The 21,416-nt window shown below is 41.1% G+C and overlaps 1 protein-coding gene across 4 annotated transcripts in view; it reads right to left on the bottom strand.

The window, feature by feature from the left end:
* The window catches only part of anks1b (ankyrin repeat and sterile alpha motif domain containing 1B), a 346,827-nt gene that overhangs the window by 142,569 nt on the left and 182,842 nt on the right, over nt 1–21,416 (bottom strand). For all 4 annotated transcript variants that reach the window (XM_049566517.1, XM_049566518.1, XM_049566520.1 and 1 more), the window contains one exon: nt 2,682–2,818. In XM_049566517.1, the coding sequence (XP_049422474.1) occupies nt 2,682–2,818 (137 nt within the window). The remainder of the gene's footprint in view (nt 1–2,681; nt 2,819–21,416) is intronic.

The raw sequence follows: 21,416 nt of genomic DNA, 5'->3' as shown, positions 1-21,416 counted from the left end.
TCATCCTTACACTGTATCACAGCAGTGAAATTTAATTCATATATTTGCGGCAAACACCCTCTGTAAGCCCCACATTAATATTCTAAGAGTGAACACAGGGGGGACTATGCTGTGCCAGACTCTTCTATACATGCTGTAAAAGTCATGTGTGTGTCTGTGCGCCTGAGTACAGTGTGCTCTGATGAAATAGCCAGCGGGAGCACTAAAATGAAATGAAATGAATTCTACAGAATTAATTAGACACTATAAAAGTGAACTCTGGTGCTCCTTGATTATGTGTGCTTCAAGTCGAGCGGAGGCACGCTGAGCGCCGCATGTGATCCCTCTACACACATTAGTTAACATGCCAAAGATAGACCCATGACGAGGGGGGGTGACGGGAGAGAAGGTGAGGTCGGGAAACGAGGGAGGAAAAGAAGATGTTGAGGTGAGTAAAGGACGTTCAGACAGAGCGCTGTAGGCAGGGGCTGTGAGGAGCTGTCTATCTCGGCAAGCTATTTAGTCTCATTACGACCCCCTAATGCTACATTTCTGAGTAATAGCTTTAAAAGGGGAAAAATGTCTTCATCTTGAAGAAGAAGAGAACACTTGATTTGAGGAAATTCTTGACTGATTGATTTACAAGATAATTATCTCACCCTACATGCTTTATTCTCAGTAAAGCAAATATTTTATGATTCATCACCAGACTACACAGGCAGTTCAGGAGAATAATTTTGTCAGTCTTATGTCAGGCATCATCAGTAGGCTGAGAAAACAACTGACTTTAATTATCAAGGTGCAAAACACTGGTGCTGAGCATGTGTGTCTGATACTATCTTCCCTGTGACAGAAGTGAGAGGACTAAATTAATCTAAGTCACTAATAAGCTTGATGTGTTGTTGCATTTGAATAACTGAGTGTTGGTTTGAAGTTATTCACTGACTGATCACTGACACATTATCAATGTATGCAGTTGTTGCTGTAAAAGTCTGTTACTAAAGAAAAAGAGCATTACAACAAGCTTTAGAATAAAGGAAATGTTGATATAATGGTACTGATAGATATTAAAGGGGATCTATTTTGCTCATTTTCAGGTTCATACTTGTATTTAAGGCTTCTACGAGAACATGTTTATAATGTTTGAAAATTTCTTCTCATACTGTTTGTGCTGGACCAGTCTGCTCTGATTGGTCATTGTTTTTGGGCCTTCCTTATCTTGGCGCCCCTGCAACATAACTGCAGCTGGGAAATGACTGTGACAAAGAAAAGCAACACTTCCTACCATGAGAGATCACCAATAAAATCTTCTAAACCAAAATCTTAAGACACGGACATATTCCAGAAGGAAACTTTTCTGAAATCAGGGAGAAATTAACACCACTGTAAACTAAGACCACATTTCCCGGCCTGAGGATTTTGCTGACAGGGATTACTTTTATATATGTTGACCTCATTAATTGAAACTTGAGCAACGTTAAATATAAACATCCGACACTGTCACACTATAAATATAAAATATTGGCAATTAAAAATTGTCACACAAGCAATTTTATATTTGAAAACAGTTAATGTCTGTAGTAGTTAACGTGAACCTACTCATGGTCGCGTCCTTTCAGGAGATGCAATTGTACTGAGACACTTCAGTGGAGACGAAGTGAGCACAAAAGGGAGTTATTAAAGCGGGAAAAGCTGTATTTAATGTGTCTTTGTTTGAACTGTCACAATGGCTACATGTCACCATCGTACCTTCTTCCTCATTCTTCTTAAAAATGTGTTGTCCACCTCATTGCTGGTTTATTATGTTGTGCAAAAACAGACGTCATGTCGCAGCGTCATAGACCTGTTGATTGTTTGTATTTGTCAGCACCCTGTAATATACCAATGAAGCATATAAAACAACAACACAGAGGCTCTGTAGTCCCAACCATGCAGGCAGACATCGCTACTTTAACCTTCACAAAAGAAGCGCAAAGCAGATCCACTCCCTCCATTCTTACCTTTCACAATAAAAGCCCTAGAAATATACACTGCATCAGTGTTTACCCGAGGGAACCAAAATCCACTCAGAGCATTTCACTAAAAAGAAACTGAATTTAATAAGTGTGGCGCCTCACAGGGTCATGTTGAATCCCTCATTTTTTCTGAAGAATGAGTTGGTGCGAACCTTTTTGAACCTTTTATAGAACAAGTGTTGCGACTGTAGCAAATCTGAGTCACTGCTGGTATAGATTGTTCTGATGCGAAATATATTCTGGCATGTATTTCGCATTTTGTGTTGTTTATTTATCATCACACCCCTGGAGTGTAAAGGCCCATAGACATTGATCGGGAGGTTGTTTGTGTTTACATCCACAGATAATACAGTTCCTTTCACAGTAAACCAACAAGCACAGTCAAGCTCTCAGAGCCAGGACGGGGGCTCATCTGTGTTTCTGAAACCAGGATATGTTGTTCAGGATGCTCAGATATTCTAAAATCCAAGAGTGAGAGAGACTAACAGACGGAGACAGATGAAATGAAACCGAGAGAAACAATCAGAGGGAGAAACAGACAGAGATGTTTACCATTGTGTGTGTGTGTGGGTGGGTGCAGGTGTTTCAGCTTCTTGTAGGTGGATACTGTGATGTTCAATAATGCATCAGGTGCCTCTGCAACACATTCATTAGTGTGTGTGTGTGTGTGTGTGTGTGCGCACTCACCTGTGGGCGGATGACTCTCTCTATGTTCTTCAGGGCCGTGTCGGGGGAGGGAGGGGAGCAGTCTGGAGTGGGGCCTGTTGAGCAGTTGCTATGGTTACCGGGCTCCCCCTCACTCACTGTTACATGGGACAAGTGACCTTGGAGAGAGGGAGGGACAGAGATTTATTTTTTATTTTCCTCATTACAGTAATGTGTTTTGTGTTGCAATAACTGCCATTATACACCAGACCCAGAGCATTCATGCTAATGTCAGGATCACACTGAACGCCACTTGCTTCTTTTAAGATGGTCACCATGTCCAATTTGGTGATCATAGTCCTGCCATGACTTGACCAAGGGAGTAGGGCTTGGTGATATGGACAAGAATTCATACCTCAGTATTTACAAGCTGACTAGTGGGGTTTCTGTGAAGTGCTGTTAAGTTGAGTTGATTCAAAACACACATTAAACACACATTAAACATGGCTTAATAAAGACAATTTCAAACACAAGTACACAAATCGGCTTTACTATAACTCGCAGCATTCACAGACAAACACTTGTCTTTATCTGGACACATTTTCCCCACAAATACAACATGCTAATGTTTTTAGCACAAGCCTATAGCATTTTACATTGTATAAATTAGCCTGGCAGCTAGCAGACTTTTCCTCTACTCATATGAAGCCAGGGACAACAGCAACATGTAACAAAGGTAATGTTACAAAATTCGGCTTCATTACAGCGCACAAGGTTCACTGACAAAACAACTGTCATATACTAAACACATTTTCCAAACACATACAACATGCTAACGTTATTAGCACAAGCCTATGGCATTTTACACTGTACAAATTAGTCTAGCAACAAGCAGAGATTTCCTCTGCTCATATGAAGCCAGGATAAATCACACACAAGACTAAAAATGACATTTTTTGTGCAGGCTTTATTGTTTCCACAATCAATTGTTTGTTATCTGTGAAATTAAAGTACATAAAAGCTTTGTTTCCACTGAGGGAAATGGTTTCAGCTTGTGAGTGAATGAGTGGGGCGGAGTTGTGCAGAGAGTGTGAGAGAGGAGAGATGCACACTGATATACGTCATGTAATGCAACTTGAACCTATATCGATATAAATGGTGCTGTCTAAATTTATATCTTGCTTAAAAATCTATCAATATATCATAAATAATTGTTTTACCACCCACTCCCACAAGGGAGTACATAAGACGCTGGGTTACTACCAGTTTCATTTCAGGTATCTCAAAACAAATGAAACAGTTGGAAACCTGTTTGAGTTCCAAATGTACAAGAACTCGGAAGAGCTTTTGCAGCATAATCCCTGTTCTGAAGCTAGTGTGCTTTGTGCTACATCCTAATTATCTTTTTGAAACTTTCCCCAGTTGCTTCAGTTATGAAGACAGAAGATTTAGGATGACTGTAAAGCTGCAGCAGCCAACAAACTTTTATGTTATATTGGCAGAAAAATGACTTGTTAGTGCAATTTTGGGTAAAATGAGAAATGAAAAGGAGGGTTTAGTGTAACACCTAATGTGTCGCCCACCTAATGGTGCAATCACAGAGAAGTGAGAGAGCAGGAGGAGAGTGCATTTTCTAAATTGACAAGCGTCTGCAGCAACCAGGAAAATATGACGGCTGCCCAGTGCAGTTTGATGGCTGTCTCGGTTTTGTGTGTACGGCTGAGTGCAGAACCGAGTGTCGGAACTAATTTCCCCAGCGTATGATCACTTAACAGAGGGTCGGGAAAAAAACAAGAAGAAGAGAAGAAGAAAGGAAGAGGAGAAGAAAGGAGAGGGAACTGCTGAAGTAGCCCAAGTTAAATTTCAGAGGGAGAAGGCATCTGTCTTAATCAACTGGAGGAGACACAAAACACAGAGCAACACACTTTTCTTAAAATACTGTTGTCAAAGTTGCTGACACACGCACACGCACACGCGCACGCACACGCACACACGCACGCACACAGCAGTGGCTTTCTGTCAGCTGCCACCTGCCTACATGGGTCCTATCAGACGGCAGAATATCATCCAATTATGGTGAGACCCAGCCAGGACACACACACACACACACACACACACACACACACAGGATGACATCACTATCAGTAACAGCGTAGTCACATATTTGCAGCTGAGAGATTGTTGCTTAAAGATACAGTATATGAATGATTCATTATCACAGTTCAAACCAAAAACTGTAAATCAAAAACAGCATTTCTTGCTGTGTTAACTTTGAATGTAGTTGAAAGTGTGATTTTTCACAACTCCCACAAATCTTTGTCACCTATTCAAAAAGAACAAAGCCACACAGGAGAAAAAAAGTGGGGCTGTTGATGATGTTTTAGATGATGACACCAATAATGATCCTGTAATTAAATGAGATGGGAGTACCTTTACATCTCACTTGTCAGGATGATTAGGATGCTGAGGAGGAAATGAATTTTAAAGGAGTTGCATATAATATTCAGATCATTAATACAGCAGCAAACACCTACTTGCAATGTAAAGATGTAGTGGAGTAATGGCATCCTCAGCAGACAATGAAATCACACCTCTATGTGCGCTGGAATTCAAGCTTCTCCATTCTTTGTGGTGGACGGTCTGGCTGCATGTTCATTTTAGTGCACTGGTGGGTCAGAGGTCTATTCTGACTGGACTGCAAACTAGCTCGACAACATGGTCAAACGCAAGTTTGGCGCTGTATGAGAAATCTGGACGCTGTGGCTGGACCAGTTGGGAACCACTGTGTTAGTGCATGTGAGTCCCTCTGTGTGTATCCCACTAGCTCATCATCACTGATCTGCACTGCACTCATACTTTGGTTACAGCTTAATGACAGCAATGGTGGCGTCATGAAAACATAACGCCCACCCTGTGGTCCCCCCACTTCATGCTGTTAGCTGCTAGCCACCTCCATGTTGAGAGTAGGGTTGCAGGGACGTAGCAGTTTCAAGGTATACTGTGATACAACAGTTGACAGTTAGCATACTGTGTACATTTGCTTATCGATGATTTTTTTTTTTTTTTAAATGCGACTGGATGGAGAATCTCCCATTTATTTTAATTATTTTCAAAAAGCAGACTTTTTACACAAACTTCATTTTCATGTTTTTATTCTTCTCATTATTTTAGTTTAAATAATTTTTTTTTTTTCCTATTTATACAGTAGCATAATTCCACTCAGTGATGGATGTGGACAAAGAGGTCGGCATTTTTTTCACTTTTTAAAATCACTTTTAGAAAAACAGGATAGTAGCAGGGCCATAGCTGGAGTCTTAGAAATAGAAATACTTTGGTCATCATGAAATAATCGATGCTTGTGGGAAAATACACACATTTTCCACCGTAAACTATAAACTCACACCAGGTTACTACAACACTGTTCTCAACTGTTTATGAAATTTGTGATTATCTGCTCATTTGTTGTTGGGGGATCATTTTGTCTGATTTACTTCAGAGATGTTTGGAGACTGCCCCTTTGTTGCCAATCCAGTATTTGCTCATGCCACTGACTTGTCAGCCAAGATTCAAATTGCTTTGCTCTCTGGACCACAGCATTTGGACACCTGTCTTTGAAGCATGTCTATGCAGTCAATGTTAGGTCTGATCTTAGCTGTTGTTATATTACATTTTAGCTTTTATTTGTTGTTTGCTTGCAGCTTTGAGGTGTGTCTTTGATAAGCATTTATTTAAGCACATGAGTATTTTAAAGGACCGCCAGGTAGCATTTTAGATACAGTTCATTACAGACATTTTCTAGGAAATATGTTTGACCTAAGCCCTATTCAGACGGGACTACTATTACCTGGGGACCTCTAGTGATTTGTAATAATTGCAGAGATTGTCTATAATATTAATCACATGCAAATCTACCATGTCCTTAGTTTGTCAAGTAAAAATTCCATCATAAATCACAAATTACCCACCATATTTCGCCAGTCATCAAGGGCATGTGATAATTTAGTCCCCTATGAATTGACAACTCTGATTTGAGGCCGTATTTCATTTTTGCAAGCCTTTTTTATTTTCTCCTGCCTCTTTCCCAGTGAGGAATTATGTAGGCTGCATTGGTAATTTTGAAGTTTTGACAGCATTTTCAGTGCATATTCAGGAGGCTCATCTTGCTCACAGCATGGAGACCCATTTGAAGAAAGAACAAGTTCAAATCCATCAGAGGAGTGAAAAGTCAAAAGACGATTAAATGGATGGCAGCACACAGTTGGGACATTTTTCATTTTCAACAGTCTAAACAGTCACTAGTATAGTTACTATAGTTACTAGTATATACATTTTAATGTACTATTATTAATATATCAGTGGGGCCCTGACATCATATTTGTCAGATAATGTTAATAAATTCGAGGAAAATACAGCTTTCACTTATTCCGTGTAAATGTCGGGCACGAAACACAAACGTGTGGGGGGTTAATTATGTGAATAAAACAAAAATAAATTGATGTAGAAAAACCCAGCAAGAAGAGTACATCCTCTTCGCAACAGAAAGTGGAGTGGAGTTTACTGGAGATTACTGGAATCATAACCTTGAGAAAACACTAGCAATACAAAACACTCAGATGAGAGAGAGAGAAAAGACCGAGGTTTGCCGAGTGTTATGCCTCATGATGCACATTTAAAGATGCAACAGCCTAGAAGCAATCTTTAATTACTAAAAATGAGCCTCACAACTTTATTGAAACTTAATTAAATCCTCATATTTCCTTCAACAGGAGACCCTTTCTCTAACACAATAACTTCATCTGTTTAAATTCTTACAGCTCAATCATGAAGGTTGTGTAAATCACAAAGTGTCTGCTCCTTCTGCAGAATTTGCCACCATCTTCCATCATATATTTATTTTGAATTTCGACAGTCTGGCTGCAGATGCAGAGACACACAATCACAAGCACATACACACACCAGTCCTTCAGGGAAAGTGACACAGCTTCACAGCGTGCTCTCACATCTATCAACGCGTGTCTTCATGGATGTGCAGAGGTACTCGCTTAGGGTTGTGCAAGTGCACATAGCTGCAAACACACACACACAAATAGACACACATCATAAAGAGCTGCCTGGAGCTGAATCAGTGATTGGATGTGGGCGTAAATAGATAAAACAAAAACAGGAAAAATGACAGAAAGAGAGAAGAAAGGAAGGATGCAACAGAGAGATATATATAGGCAGAGATTGAGGTTTTGTCCTATTGAGTAAATAAGCCTGTCAACACTGAGGCTTTGATGATGGATGTGAAATGTGTGTGTGCGTGTTTGTGAGTGTGCTTCCTTCAGATCTGCCTTGAGCTCACTCCTGGTAAACACTCTAAGCCCTCTTTGCCAAAGGGGATGTGTGTTTGTGTATGAGTATGCATATAAAGGTGCGTATATACATGGCACATGCATGAGAACACAGATGCGATAACTGTAGGGTATTACACCCAAACAGTTTACAGCCATATGTTCAGGGTCATGTGTGTGTGTTGTGAGACATGGCCTGTGGGAAAATGTGAAACTTTGAAATGCCATAACGGGTGTCACAGGATTCAGATTTTCCCTGCATGCCGAGCATACAGTACAGTACAGTGTGTGGTTCTGGTACAAAGTGCGATACAGAGCTTTACACAAATGTATCTCTGTGTACATTTGAGGACAGCTCCACAGCTTGTTAATGCAGGCTTGCAGCAGTGTGTACAGTAAGAGTGTCTCTAAGTGGGTGCTTGGTGCGAGCAAACGTTTGAATCGGCTGTCCTCTTCCCACCCGCCTAACAAGACAAAACTGTCAATTTCAGAAGTGTTCTTCAGGCTGTCAGTTCTGCCTCTATGCTGCTCTGACAAGTAGCATTTCATATGTATACTGAATCTAAGAGTGTGTGTGTGTGTGTGTGTGTGTGTGTGTGTATGTAGCTGCCCTGACGTGTTCCCTTCTATGTCAGAGTGAAAAATTACAGCTTAGCTCACAACACAATGCCTCAAATTTGATCCAATACTGAGCAACTGTAACAAAAAAGATACAACTATAACAGGGTTAGAGAGTTAAAGGAGCTATGTGCGATATCAAGAGCTTATCTATGATTCAGATTCTGGGGTAGGATTGTCTGCACACTGGTCTCCATATAGAGATGGCTAAGCTATCGGGTAACAGCTAACAGTGCTAACTTCATAAACAGTGCCAGCAATGGCAATAGTAACAGTGTTTACCTGGGGAGGAAACCGGAGGGTGGGCGTGTTACAACCTGGCTCTTAGGGCTGCAACAATGATGAGAGACAAGACGAGTGCACAAACAGTTTAAAGATTTTTTTGTTGTTGTTGTTTTTACCAAATAATGATAAATAACCAAACAAATGTGACAGTCAGTATTCAGTCATGTCTGTGTATGGGTGTGTGGAAATGTCTGTAGAAAAGCCAAAAGAACAGCAACTACCCCGTGAGGGAAGAGAGCGATTATGTAAGAGGGCGGTGAGCTTTTATATCATGAAGCATATCAGGCCCAGGTGCAGCAGTGGATACCCGACCCGAGCCCAACGGGACCCATGGGAACCCGACGGGTGTGGCCAGGCTTGAGTTTGGTTTGGGTTCGGCCCACTTGACATGCTGCTGTGTTGTGCTATGGCCTGCTCAATGCTGGAATTTGTTATTTACGTGACAAAGTTTGAACGCAACACAGGCTCCACTCCAGCTGAGTGTGTGTGCTGCCCTGCTGTGCAAGCGGCGTGTTTGACTGTGCGTAACAGCAGCCTTTTGATGGTCATTTACACACTGTCCATGTGTGAGCATGGTAGACAGACCAGCTGTAACCATGTTAACAATGACTATGTTTGGTAACAAACTGCGTTGGGTCAGGTTCCGACCAAAAAAATCAGAAAGTCTGTTGGGTTCAGGCCGGGCTTGGTTATAACTGTTTCGGACTCGGGTCAGGTTCGGCCAAAAAATGCATCCTGAGCTGCACACTACCCAGGTGTGGCTCATGAGGTTAACGATAACCCTCTGGCAGGAAAACAGGCACACCTAGTGCAGCAGAGGGATCGTTACAGGCGCTATGCTTCGATTCATAAGCCGTACCAATATCAGCAGTAACCGTCATACAGGCGCAGTTCACAGTGGTGGCAATTAGTTAGCCAATGGGACACACGGACTCACAAGCACGAACATGCATGCACAGCTGGACCACCTACCGCAAATACAAACAGTGAAGCTCGGATTACAATACACACAGGGAGCACGACTTTACACAGCTTATATTACATATAGTAGCTTTCAGCTATATTAATGTCCTGAATGTCACATATGGAACCTTTAAAAATCATCAGCAGGTTAACATCTAAGTGTTCATATGTTTTAGGTGCTGGCTAGAGTTAACTGACATAAGATAAGCTTTGCTAATGTGAGTAAAAGCAGCAGAAATACAACAACTGATAATAGCTTCAACAAAAATATAATATATACATTATGAGGACCTACTAACACACAAAATGAAGCATAAAAGATCTTAATGAAATTAACTAAACGCTGCCATAACTAGAAACTATTGTTAGTATCGTTGAGAGACAAAGACACAGTTCTGGTTTTGTCTTTTCATGGAATTCAAAGACAGTAAGAAAAAGCAGAGAAAAGCAGCAGGCTTATCTTTTTTTTTAAAAAAACAAACAAACATATTTTAAACTTAAATCCTACATTAAAAAAAAAAATCCTTCCCATGTTCCAAAAATTGATTTCTCCTGACTGTCACAGCGAAAGATGCTCTATTGCCTCTATTGCCTCTCTTTCAACAAGTCAATGGGCCTCGACCCTTTTAATGGCAAAGCCCTGGAGTTACTACTCACTGCCATTAGCCACTCTAAGCCTAAGTGGGATAAATGGAGCGAGATGCAGCTACATCACAGCTTCATCCAGCAGGGAGAACTGAGGGTGGAAGTTAACATGGAAGGAAGAATGAGACACAAAAGACTTGATGCAGAAACATTACAGGTAGCAGCATTGAGGTGTGCATACCAGTGACTGGCTAATCTGAACTCATTCATAGATGAACCACAGCTGTGATAAAGCCGAATTACTGCTGCCTTCTTCTCTAACATAATCCCGGTGGTAGCTAATGAAACAAACAGAGGGCCGAATTCACAAAAGGATTGCGTGGCTTTTGCGACCACTAAACCGGTAAAAATGGAGCAAACAGATACCGTCTAATTCACAAAGCATGCGCAGAGGGTGAAATGCTCCACTAACTGCGCTGCCAAGCAGATTGCGTCTCGGTGCTCCGGTGTTATTTGCACGTATTTAAATGAGGTAATATGCATATATTTGGCGGAAAAATTGCCCATTTCTATGCAAATTAGCCTCATCGATAAACAACGTCTATTTCACTACCACCAGCGCTAATAGCCACACGCAGTTTGAGTGAAGTAAATAACGTCTTTAGAAAGCTGGTGCAAACTGGGCACTCCTCTGTGGAAGCCTCTCGCCCAGACTTTCCAGTGATCGTGGCAGCAGTGATCGTCTATTAAATCAGTCTGTAAATAATATTTTGACATTATTATTATTACAATCATTATTACTTTAATGGCATCCAAAGATACTGATGCGTTGAACAGGTGACAGTCTGCGGTCGTTCTCAAAACGCACTTCTGTCACGCACTTCAAAAGCAACTTTCAATAATTTATTTTACGAAACAGGGGAAACAAACGTGAACAAAAACGGTTCCATAATTCATATTAAATTCAAAAGATAACGAAAAAACAGCTACAAGTGAGAGGGAATAGTGATAAAGTGGTCAAACTGGGTCAAATCCACAGCCTCAACCCATCCGACACTGTTAGACTGACTCACCAGCAGACATCACTACATGAGGGTATACAGTATTCAGTACTTTGCCAAACAAAGTCTGCCATTGATCTGCCATGGTGTTCTTGGCGCAAAGCCAGCATTTATACTTTGCCGTGTGTGGCTTATTGCAATCAGGGGCAAACTGCACTCAGCTGCCAAACTTTGTGGGCGTGTTTGCGCTGATATATCATTAGCGCAATATCCTTTGTGAATAGGACGTTAAGACGGAGCAAACAGCGGGTGCAAATGAAGTGCAATTCAAGGTGCTATCAGCGGCCGCAGTTCATTCTTTGTGAATTCGGCCCAGAGTCTTTAAGCATTTGATATCTAATAATACCACCCTGATTCGACTGTGTGCAAGTTCTGAAGTTAGTAGACTGAATATAAAAGACAAAATAGTCCCTATTGGAGCTCTGGACAGGAAGATACGTACGTTCAAAAAATGTACATGAATGGGTTAAATTAAGCAGCAATATTGGCTCTGTAAAACTCCCTACAAATTTCTTCACACTGCCAAAATGTTACCAGAAAAAAAGTCTAGTAAATATCTATGAAGCAAAAAACAATTGCCATCCTGCTGCCATAAATTGGAAATTCAAGTTCTCTACCTGTGTGTTGACCTATTTTGTCAAGAAAGTTCACTGAGATATGTGGCACAATACCTTTAAAGTACTGTGGCAAGCCCACACGTGCACGAACACACATAGACACACACAGGTTTGTAGTTTCGTGTTGTACACGTCAGCAGTGGCTTGTTTACCTCTTGCAGACAAGTGTGCGTTTATCTCGGGAGGAGTCAGTCGATAGCACAAAAGAGGCACTTTTGCTCTAACCGCTTGGCAATGCTCTGAGCTTTCTGTCTGCTCCATACGTGACTGGAGGCTCCTCACCGCACCGCCGCCTGCCTCCCTATCTACAGGATCACATTTCTCCTGCAATGCTTTTGTGTTGCTGCAATCTGGCTGTCAGCGCCGCGGTCCTGTGGTGCAAACCTACTGTGGTAGAACTGATGATGAGATCAGATGACAGCTGATCTAATGTTTTCCAACATGTGCTTCAGATTCACAGATGCGGAGTTATTTGTAAGGAATGATTTTGCTTCCAACTTAAAACAATCTGGAGTGTCCAGGTCAAAGCTGCAGTCTCTAAATAAATCTCTAAATACTGAGCAGTGGAAAGAAAACTGAAGCCGTTATCGAGGAGAGCTTTCAGCTGAAATAGAGAAACATTCATGGAGCAACGATTAATACTTGCATCAGTACAACAGGTATGTATTTTAGAGCTTGTCATAGAACATACAGTTGATTCATACTGTGCCCGAGTATGACTGCCTCCGCTCTCCACTCCCCTGATGCTCAGCTTTCAGATCAGTGATGCTCTGTGCCCGCTTGCGTCATCATCTCCCTGACATTTTTTTGTCATGCTACAATGTAAAAAAGGGTGCTGCAGAAGGACATTGCTGCCCCAGGGAGCATCATCAGCGGGGACCAGCACAGCAGCGAGGTGAACCTCTGCTCCTAGCCGGAGGAAGAGTCGCTGCTGTTGGGCTGCCTCCCACAGGACTTCAGACTGCAGGTCAAAGGTGACAGCAAGCCAGAGAGACTGTTTCATAACCAGTTCAAAAGTCCTTGTTGTGGCATTAAATAACAGTCCACTTCTGTGGTTTGGTACAGTTGTTTTTCAAGCCTGATGTGTATCATATACACATAAACCATACTCGAGATGACCTTTTGAGGCGGACCCAGGCAAGCTATGCCGATCTATGCCGGGGGCCGCTTGAAAAGGTGGTGAACAGTGTCAACACTTATCAAATAAACTGGACTTTGGGGTCTAATGTACTCAGATCTGGGTCCCTGATGTGGCATTGCTTTCCTAAAACATTAGCATGTAGACTTATGTCACAATCTGCACACACGTGCAGTTCAATAAATGAAATGCATACGGTGCATGCACACAAAATATATGTACAGCCAAGAGATGCAGCAGAAATGGATTCCCTCATTTGTAACAAATGAAATTCCCTCAGAAAGGAATTCATCCAATGCACTAAGTATAATCCTGAGTTAATGTGCGAAATGACTGCCTTAGGACTCATTGAGCAGCAGGATTATGCACACAAGTCTGTACTCATCGTGCGCCGCATAACAAAGAAGAGGATTCCATTTATTCACTGTCAGAAATGACAGTTGTCATGTCAGAGGACACATGGTGCGATGGAATATTGTGCATAACATTCCAATGTCATCTTTTATGAATACAACATCGTTAAAACTGGGATGGTGTTTCTAACAGGTTGTGGAAGATCTCAGGACAACAGCTGAAGGAAGACAAAAGGAAAAGAATGATAAAGGTAAAATAGAAGCAGGTCGAGGGAAAGAGAGATATCCAAGAAGCTGAGACATGAAAAAGCAGGAAGTTGTTTGGGGCGGCAGTTTCAGTGACAACAGGTCCCTGGTGTTTCTGTAGCGGCTGGGCTGAGTGACAGCCACCAGATGGATTTTGATAAAGCCGCCCTGATTATCTCAGGCTTCGGAGAGCGATGTAGTGTCTCCGTCTCCTCTACTGTGAGACTGCAGCAGCCCACAGCTGCAGACAACTAGCCAGCAGCACAGGACAGGTGGATATCAGGCAGGGCTTACACTGCAAAAAATATCCATCTCTGCAAATCCTTCAGTCCCACAATTTTCTTTGAAGACAAATTCTGCTGAGGTGAGTTTAATATGCAGCTCACTTGTTTCGAGAAACTTCTCGAAAAAGCTTTATGGCCTCTTTTTTCAGACTGTGTGGTATGGTGGTCTGAGGTCATGAGAGAACAGCAACAGCATGCAGAACGCCAGTTAGAGACTGAAAACATGGTAAAAATCAGTGTTCATTTTGTTGATGAAAACTATGACGAACATTTTTCGTCAACAACCTTTTTCCCATGATGAAATCGAGACAATGACGACCTAAAAATAGATCTTGATAATAAAAACAAGGATGAAATCTGTGTTTCATTTTGGTTGACGAGACGTGACAAAAATGTTAGCGGTGGACTATCGGACACTGAGAATGGCCATGCTTCCAATCATGAGACAGGCTGGCAAACTCTGGCAAAGTCTGGGCCAGGATGTAGAGCAGCATCAGCCATTAGTGCGAACTGTGAGCTGTAATTCAGCAGTAAAAAAGCAGCCTTGTGTGTTTGACTGTGGACGGTGGAAGTGCTGAATGGATTTGTGGAGTTCATTAGTTGCAACGGTGGCTGTTAGCAGCTCTGCTTGTTAGCCGCTGAATGGCAGCAGAGCAAGCAGCCATTGCCCGCTGGTCTTCACACCTGATCTCTGCAGGACTCCGCCAAGTCCGGACTGTCTCAGGAAGGTTTTTGTGTTGATTGCTGTTTGACAGGCAGGTAGGAGGCTCGATTATCTGTGAGTGTAGACATGCTGTACGTTAACAGTCTAAACTCAGCAGAGGTTTCTCTGACCGATGAAAGTTTAGTTTTAATCACCAACTCTGTGAGACATAAGTTTAGACCTCCAGATTAACACATCGCAGATGATATTTTTCTGCTTAACAGTGAAATTGATAAGTCAGAATTTATAATAAACCTGAGTACAAATCCTAGTTGTCTCAGTTTATTTCTGGTGTCACAGACTCTGAGACCATAAATAGAGATGTTGAGCTTTTCAAATGATGATCAGTAAGTGTGTGCTTGTAAATCATCCCTTAAACCTGTCAAAACTGATAGAGAAATGTGTTTATATGTGTTTATACAACCTGTCACCTTGATTCCAATTTCTCATACATGAAGCAGCCTAACTGGATTAGTTTAAAGTTTAAAATGTCATGAATTTTTGTCGACTAAAACATTTAAATTTTCGTAGACTAAAACTATGAATGACTAAAATGTGACTAAAACTACTCAGCGTCTTCGTCTCAAGGCTAAGACTGAATCTAAAAATGGACACTGGTGAAAATAATACTTGTGGGCTGTATGCACCAATCATGCCGCTACTGATCTCATGAATCTCATTTCAGTTTAAGATAACTTCATTAGAGATCTTTTACAACAACTAATTTTGCTTGATTTCTTAGATTCATTAGCCTGCAGACAAACTCCTGACAGAAAAACACTGGTTTGTCTTTCTTTGTCTGTCTTTGATCCTGTTGTCTCGTCTCATGATAATCAGCTGATCCCCTGCTGCCAAGAGGGGACAAAGGACCTAACAAATGTTATTAATACAAGATTATTTCGTCAATAGTTTTAACACAAAACACTCCAGGGTGTCTACAGGTGTTAAACACTGAAATTTAATGCATTTTAAGACCATTTTTAAGATATTTTTTAGCCAAATTTAAGACTGATTATCCGAAAAATAGTCTTTTTTAAGCCTTGCAGGTAACTATAAAAGTGAAATAAAATGTGGTCCCGTGTAGAGGAAGGTTTTCTGTAGGAATATGGTTAATACAGTGAGTTATGGTTCAGTGGTAGGTTTAAAGGTTTGTAACTTTCACATGTTAAGAGTTTGACTCATTTTGGAAAAAGAAAATTAAAAGATAAATGAAATGAGATAAAATGTTTGTGGCAATTAAGACCTCAAAAATTCAAATGGAAGACAATTTAATGAATTGGATTTAGGACACTTGAAGACTTTTAAAGACCTGCAGACACCCGCTGTTACACTTAAAAAAATCAAAGTAGTGTGGTAGTGGGGGAACACAAGAGCTGCATCATTACGCCACAAAAGTCATTAATGTCCTGATTTAATTAAGTCTGTTTCATTAAGTAAGTAAATCAGGATCAGCACATCCATTGCAGTGGTGTGAACCAATGGAAGGAGATTACTAAAAAAATCTCATACAAGATTCCTTTAGGTTTTTATAATATAACATATTAAACCATCATATGATTCATGCTGCATTTATTTCTTGGCATTTTCCATTAATACTGTACTGTTTTCATTCACTTTGCCTATTTGGTTGACATACTTTGCACAAAGTTATTATGCTGTCATCTATGATTGTTTTTTAGACAGTCTGTATTGACTGGAAATGTTCTTGGCACATTGGGGTTGTCATGTGCATGATGTGTGACCTTATTTTGCATCGTCTTATTATGAATATATATTGAGATCTCTGTTATATTTCTTGATACATTCTTATTTCATCCTCTATCTGTCCCCCAACTACAGTACTGCATATTGTTGCTGCAACATCCCAAGATTCATTCAAGTTTAATCTCAACCCAGCAGCAAGGAAATGGCATCTGATCATAAAACATGAGGTTGAAAAAGTTGATTTGTGTATCTGCCAAGAGGAAGGTTTTTAAGAGTAAATCACAGACCAGTTGACTCATTGAGAAAGATTATTTTTTGCAGCGTAATGCACCAAGTCTCTCGTCCCTTCTCTCTTTCCTCTCATCTCAATCCCTTCTTCCCCATGTTCCTTCATCATCATATGCTTCCTCTCAGAGGCAGATAAAGAGAGACTGACTCACTCCCATGTCCAATTAGCCCGACATGTGACTGGACTCAAAGCTGGGAATCCAGGATTTTCGCTCCTGCTGCGTCACAGATTTACATTCATGTAGATGGCTTAGCCTGAGACGACCCTCCAACTTTGTCGAGTGAATGTTTAATCTGCCCCCTTCTCATCTCAGAGTCTTTCTCACCTCTCCTCGAGGTCTGTCTCTCTGCAACAAGACAGCATCTGCAGCATGTGAGACATTATGCATGGAATGTATGGTGTTCTCCTTCACCTCTTCAGTCTTCTGACTTTTGCTTTTTGTTTTTCTGACTCTTTTGCTCTCCCACATCACATGTTTATGTCTCTTTCACTCTCATCTCCATCTCTGTCTCTCTTTCTCTGTCTCATTTGGCCAGGTAACAGCACTCAGAGAGCTCAGAACAAACACAACACCCACACTGCTCACTTACGTCAGTGGAGCAATTTTCTACCAAAAGACACTTTGACATAAAGCAGCTAACCTCAGTTCACACACACACACACACACACACACACACACACACACAAAACACACTCTCGACAGTGTATATGGACAGTTCAACTCTCCTCCATCCTGCAGCCAATCACAGACGAGATCTCAAAGCCACGCGTGGGACAAGACACATGTGCGCACACAAAACAAGCCTCTACAGCAGCCTCTCTCCACTCCTGTCGGAGGGGGGGTGGCGGTTGGTTTGGGAAGGAGGGGGGGTGTCACTAGCAAGGCAGTTCCCATGGCAACATACAGGTGACTCACCAGCCGGTGAAGCAGTTGCCGTGACAACCTGCAGTGTGTAGCATCGCTATGGGAGCAGCTGACTGAAAGGGAAGAACACGTTGTGGGTGTTTGTTGTCGTGGGTGTCGAAGTAAAACGCCGCAGACCGAACAACTGACAGGACACAGAAGACAGAATCGCCTGAAAGGTCTGAGGCTGACGGATCAACTCGCGCTGAATGCTTAACTGCAAACAGCTTTGAGGACAGTGTGGGTAACAGTGGAAGGGTGAACTGAATAAAGTGTTGATGAGTTACTTCAGCTGTAAAATCTTGTTTGGACTGAATTTATATTCCAGGGTATAAGATATTTGGTATTTCATCTGGTTCTCTGCAGCTTAACTTTGAATACATTCAAGCCACTGTCAAACTACAGAAGGTGCTTTGTATTTATAGTGAAATATTATTCAACCAGCACTCACAGGTAATTATCAGTCTCCCCTGAGCTCTACAGAGCATTTTAGCATCTTTCAGCTGATTGCTTTGGTCAGGGTTCATACAGACATTACAAAATGAAATTCAAGGGCTTTCAAGTACTTTTTCAAGCACCATTTTTTCATTTTTAATGACTTCACAAAACAACTAATTATTTTGAAATATATTTTTTTAGTAAATTTAAATAATTGACAATCAACATCTCAGTGTTTCAGTAAAGGGCCACTTATTACGCTCTTTTTAGGCGTAACTGTACAAAATCCTAAACAAAACATTTGAATGACATAAGAGCTACAGTGCTGATACTACCAGTGATGGGATGTAACAATGTGTATTTACTTAAGTGCTGTATCTAAATACAAGTTTGCCGTACTTTACTTGAGTATTTCCAAATTATGCTACTTTATACTCCACTATATATTGGAAGCGGGAGTAGAGGGGCACACCCCGTCACACTTGCCTTATGTCAGACAGAGTTGTCAACTCATTACAAAAAGAAGTAGCTTACATATTTTAAAGACAGGAAAAATCATCTTTAAAATACAACCACCTGTAGCGCAAGAAACAATACCAGCTAGCACTAACGTTTCAATTTCAGTTTTCGGTGCACCTATTACATCAGAGCACCGCTAAAAAGAGAGGAAAAAACAAAATGAAAAGCAGGCTTGTCAAGTTAAGTCATGTTAATTTTTGCCATCTCCATCTCAACACAGGCCCATTGCCTTCGCTGGAGTTTTAAGAGTGGGGCAAAGTAAAAAAAAATACAATGTAGGGAGTCCCTACATTGTATTTTTTTTTCTTGTCCCTACTAGGGACAAGAAAAAATCCAAAATCAAAATCCAAAATCCAAAATGCCAAATCTAAGGCCTCAAAGCAGGAGTTTGCAAACCAATGGGTGATGTCACGGTGGCTACGTCCATCATTTTTGTACAGCCTATGGTTTTAAGAGTCTGCCTAAAAAGACTCCTCAGCTGCTGACATTTAGGTTGGAAATTGTGACATCTTGTGTGGCAACTTCTCAGACTTCACACAGCTATCTCTGGAGCCACAAAGGACAACTTTTCCATGTTCACAGTAGTGCTCCCAAAGACACATAAACAGACTCTGATGTGTAAAATCAGTAACGTTCCCTTTTTAAGACGTTGTTCATAAGGTGATAAGGTGTCTGTCCGGAGGCGACTTAAAATACAGACTGACAAACAAGGACACAGATAAACAGCAGGTATTTTGAAGTGGAATTAATGCTGGAGTACAGACAGCAAAGTGGGACAGGTTTAACACCTGATCTGTGCATGCAATATTAAAATCACCTGACCCCTAAAGAAGAAATTCATCCCATCCAAACAGTGATAGAGGCATAAACTCAACAATGTATACCAAACAACGCTGCTCTCACTCTCACCCACATTTTCCACACCTGCTTGTTGCTATGAAACTCGCGTTAACGTTGAATCAACACTACACTTGGCATTCAGGTGGCTCAAGTCTTCCACTAAAGTTGTGATCATCACAACAGCGGGATGTTCATATGGATTCTTGCTCGTGACTACAGTAAACACGATCATGCTGGAAGGCGCCATATGTTCCGCTGTCAGATTATTTTAAGAAAACTTATTAAAAAGGACCAAAAACGAAGTGTGGACAAAGAAATATCATGAAAGACGGTCCAGTTAACAGATAGTGAAAGCGCTGGCAGCAGTGATCATGGCCCAGACACTAACAGGTTCAATCTGTCAGTGTCTGGTTTAAAAACAAATTGTTGGTTGTTGACTGTTTTTGCAGTTTTGGGTTTTGGTCAGTTTTGCATAATCACCATTTATAAGCTGCATCTTGTGAGTCTAAGAGCAGCGAGCCACGGAGGAATGCAGCAGTAACCTTGCTGGGGGAGGTTTGAAAGGACTAATAGGGAATTCAATATATTTCTTACTCCAGATCTTTTATACAAAAAATTCTTACATAATGTATTTTTAAATGTCCCCCAAAATGTTTCCAGCTTTGATGCATGCAGTCATATTGTAAGAAAAAAACATAATTCTACTACAAATTGATAAAATATTTCGATGGAGTAAGACAGAGACGTTAACTGAGAAATAAACTACTATCTAAATTACATGAGGTAGTGATGTGCCGGTCGACCCACAGCCTGCGGGATTGGCCAGTTTGTGTAAGGTTGTCAGAAAAAATCATGTTTTGGGCAGGCAGGTCATAAAGTGACAGAGCAGCATTCTGTGTAATGTATGATAACTTATAAAAACAGTGTGCAAAATGCCAATTTCCTCTCTTCTCTCTAGCTCTCTCACACAACAAGCAACTTCATCATCAGCACTGCTGCATTCAGGTTTTCAGTGATTCACCTCCTGACCAGAAGTCCAGACATATTTATTCATAACTCTCAGGTTATAACATCAGGTAAAAATACTTCCCTCTGCAAATATGCAGGCCTCACACTGTGTTCTAAAAGCAAGCAAGCGTCACGCTGTCCTCACTGAATCCGTTAAATATGTACTTCTGTAATGTCATGTAAACAAACCACATAGGTTATCAGCTGTTTGCTCAAGATCATAGGCTTAAGATGTAACCACTTAAAAGATGGGTAAGGACTTGCTGTGTTTCTGTCATCTGAATGTTTTAAAAGAGAAAATGAACATTTTATATTGTGATATTTACTGGAAATAACAGACAATATAGCCAACAGCAAGTAGGTTGTTATGAGTGATGGTCATTACCAGAAACTTTCAGTTTCAGTTTGAGGGTTTACGGTTCAAGATCAGGTCACTGATTACTGCATATGTTTACGGGTCGGACGGGGCTGGTTAGTTCTCATAATGGGCCAGGCTGGTGCAGGTTTTTAAAAACCCTGTCTCTTGGATCACTAATATGAGGTGTCCAGTTGCTGAATGAAATTCGCCTCACTATGCAGGACTACCTAATGCTGCATTGCCACTGCATGGTTCAGCTCAAGTTGGCTCAACTCAATTTTGGTACCAAGTCCTTTTCTCGTTTTCATTTTCCACTGCAAATAGTGAAGTGGAATTCTCAGCTGATTGTCACATGAAACTGATGTGACATCATCTTCAACATGACACCTGCATAATCCTTTCAGTGGCAATTCAACAGAGGAACATTTGCACTTCATCAGTTGTACTGCGTAGTTTATAGCGGTGCTTCCCAACTGGAGGGTCGTTGGTCCATTCTGAATGGACCGCAAGTGACTCACAAACATATCAAGT

Source organism: Epinephelus fuscoguttatus, linkage group LG22 (assembly GCF_011397635.1).
Source record: "Epinephelus fuscoguttatus linkage group LG22, E.fuscoguttatus.final_Chr_v1".
NCBI classification, from domain to species: Eukaryota; Metazoa; Chordata; class Actinopteri; order Perciformes; family Serranidae; genus Epinephelus; species Epinephelus fuscoguttatus.
This window is presented reverse-complemented; position numbering and strand designations above follow the sequence as displayed.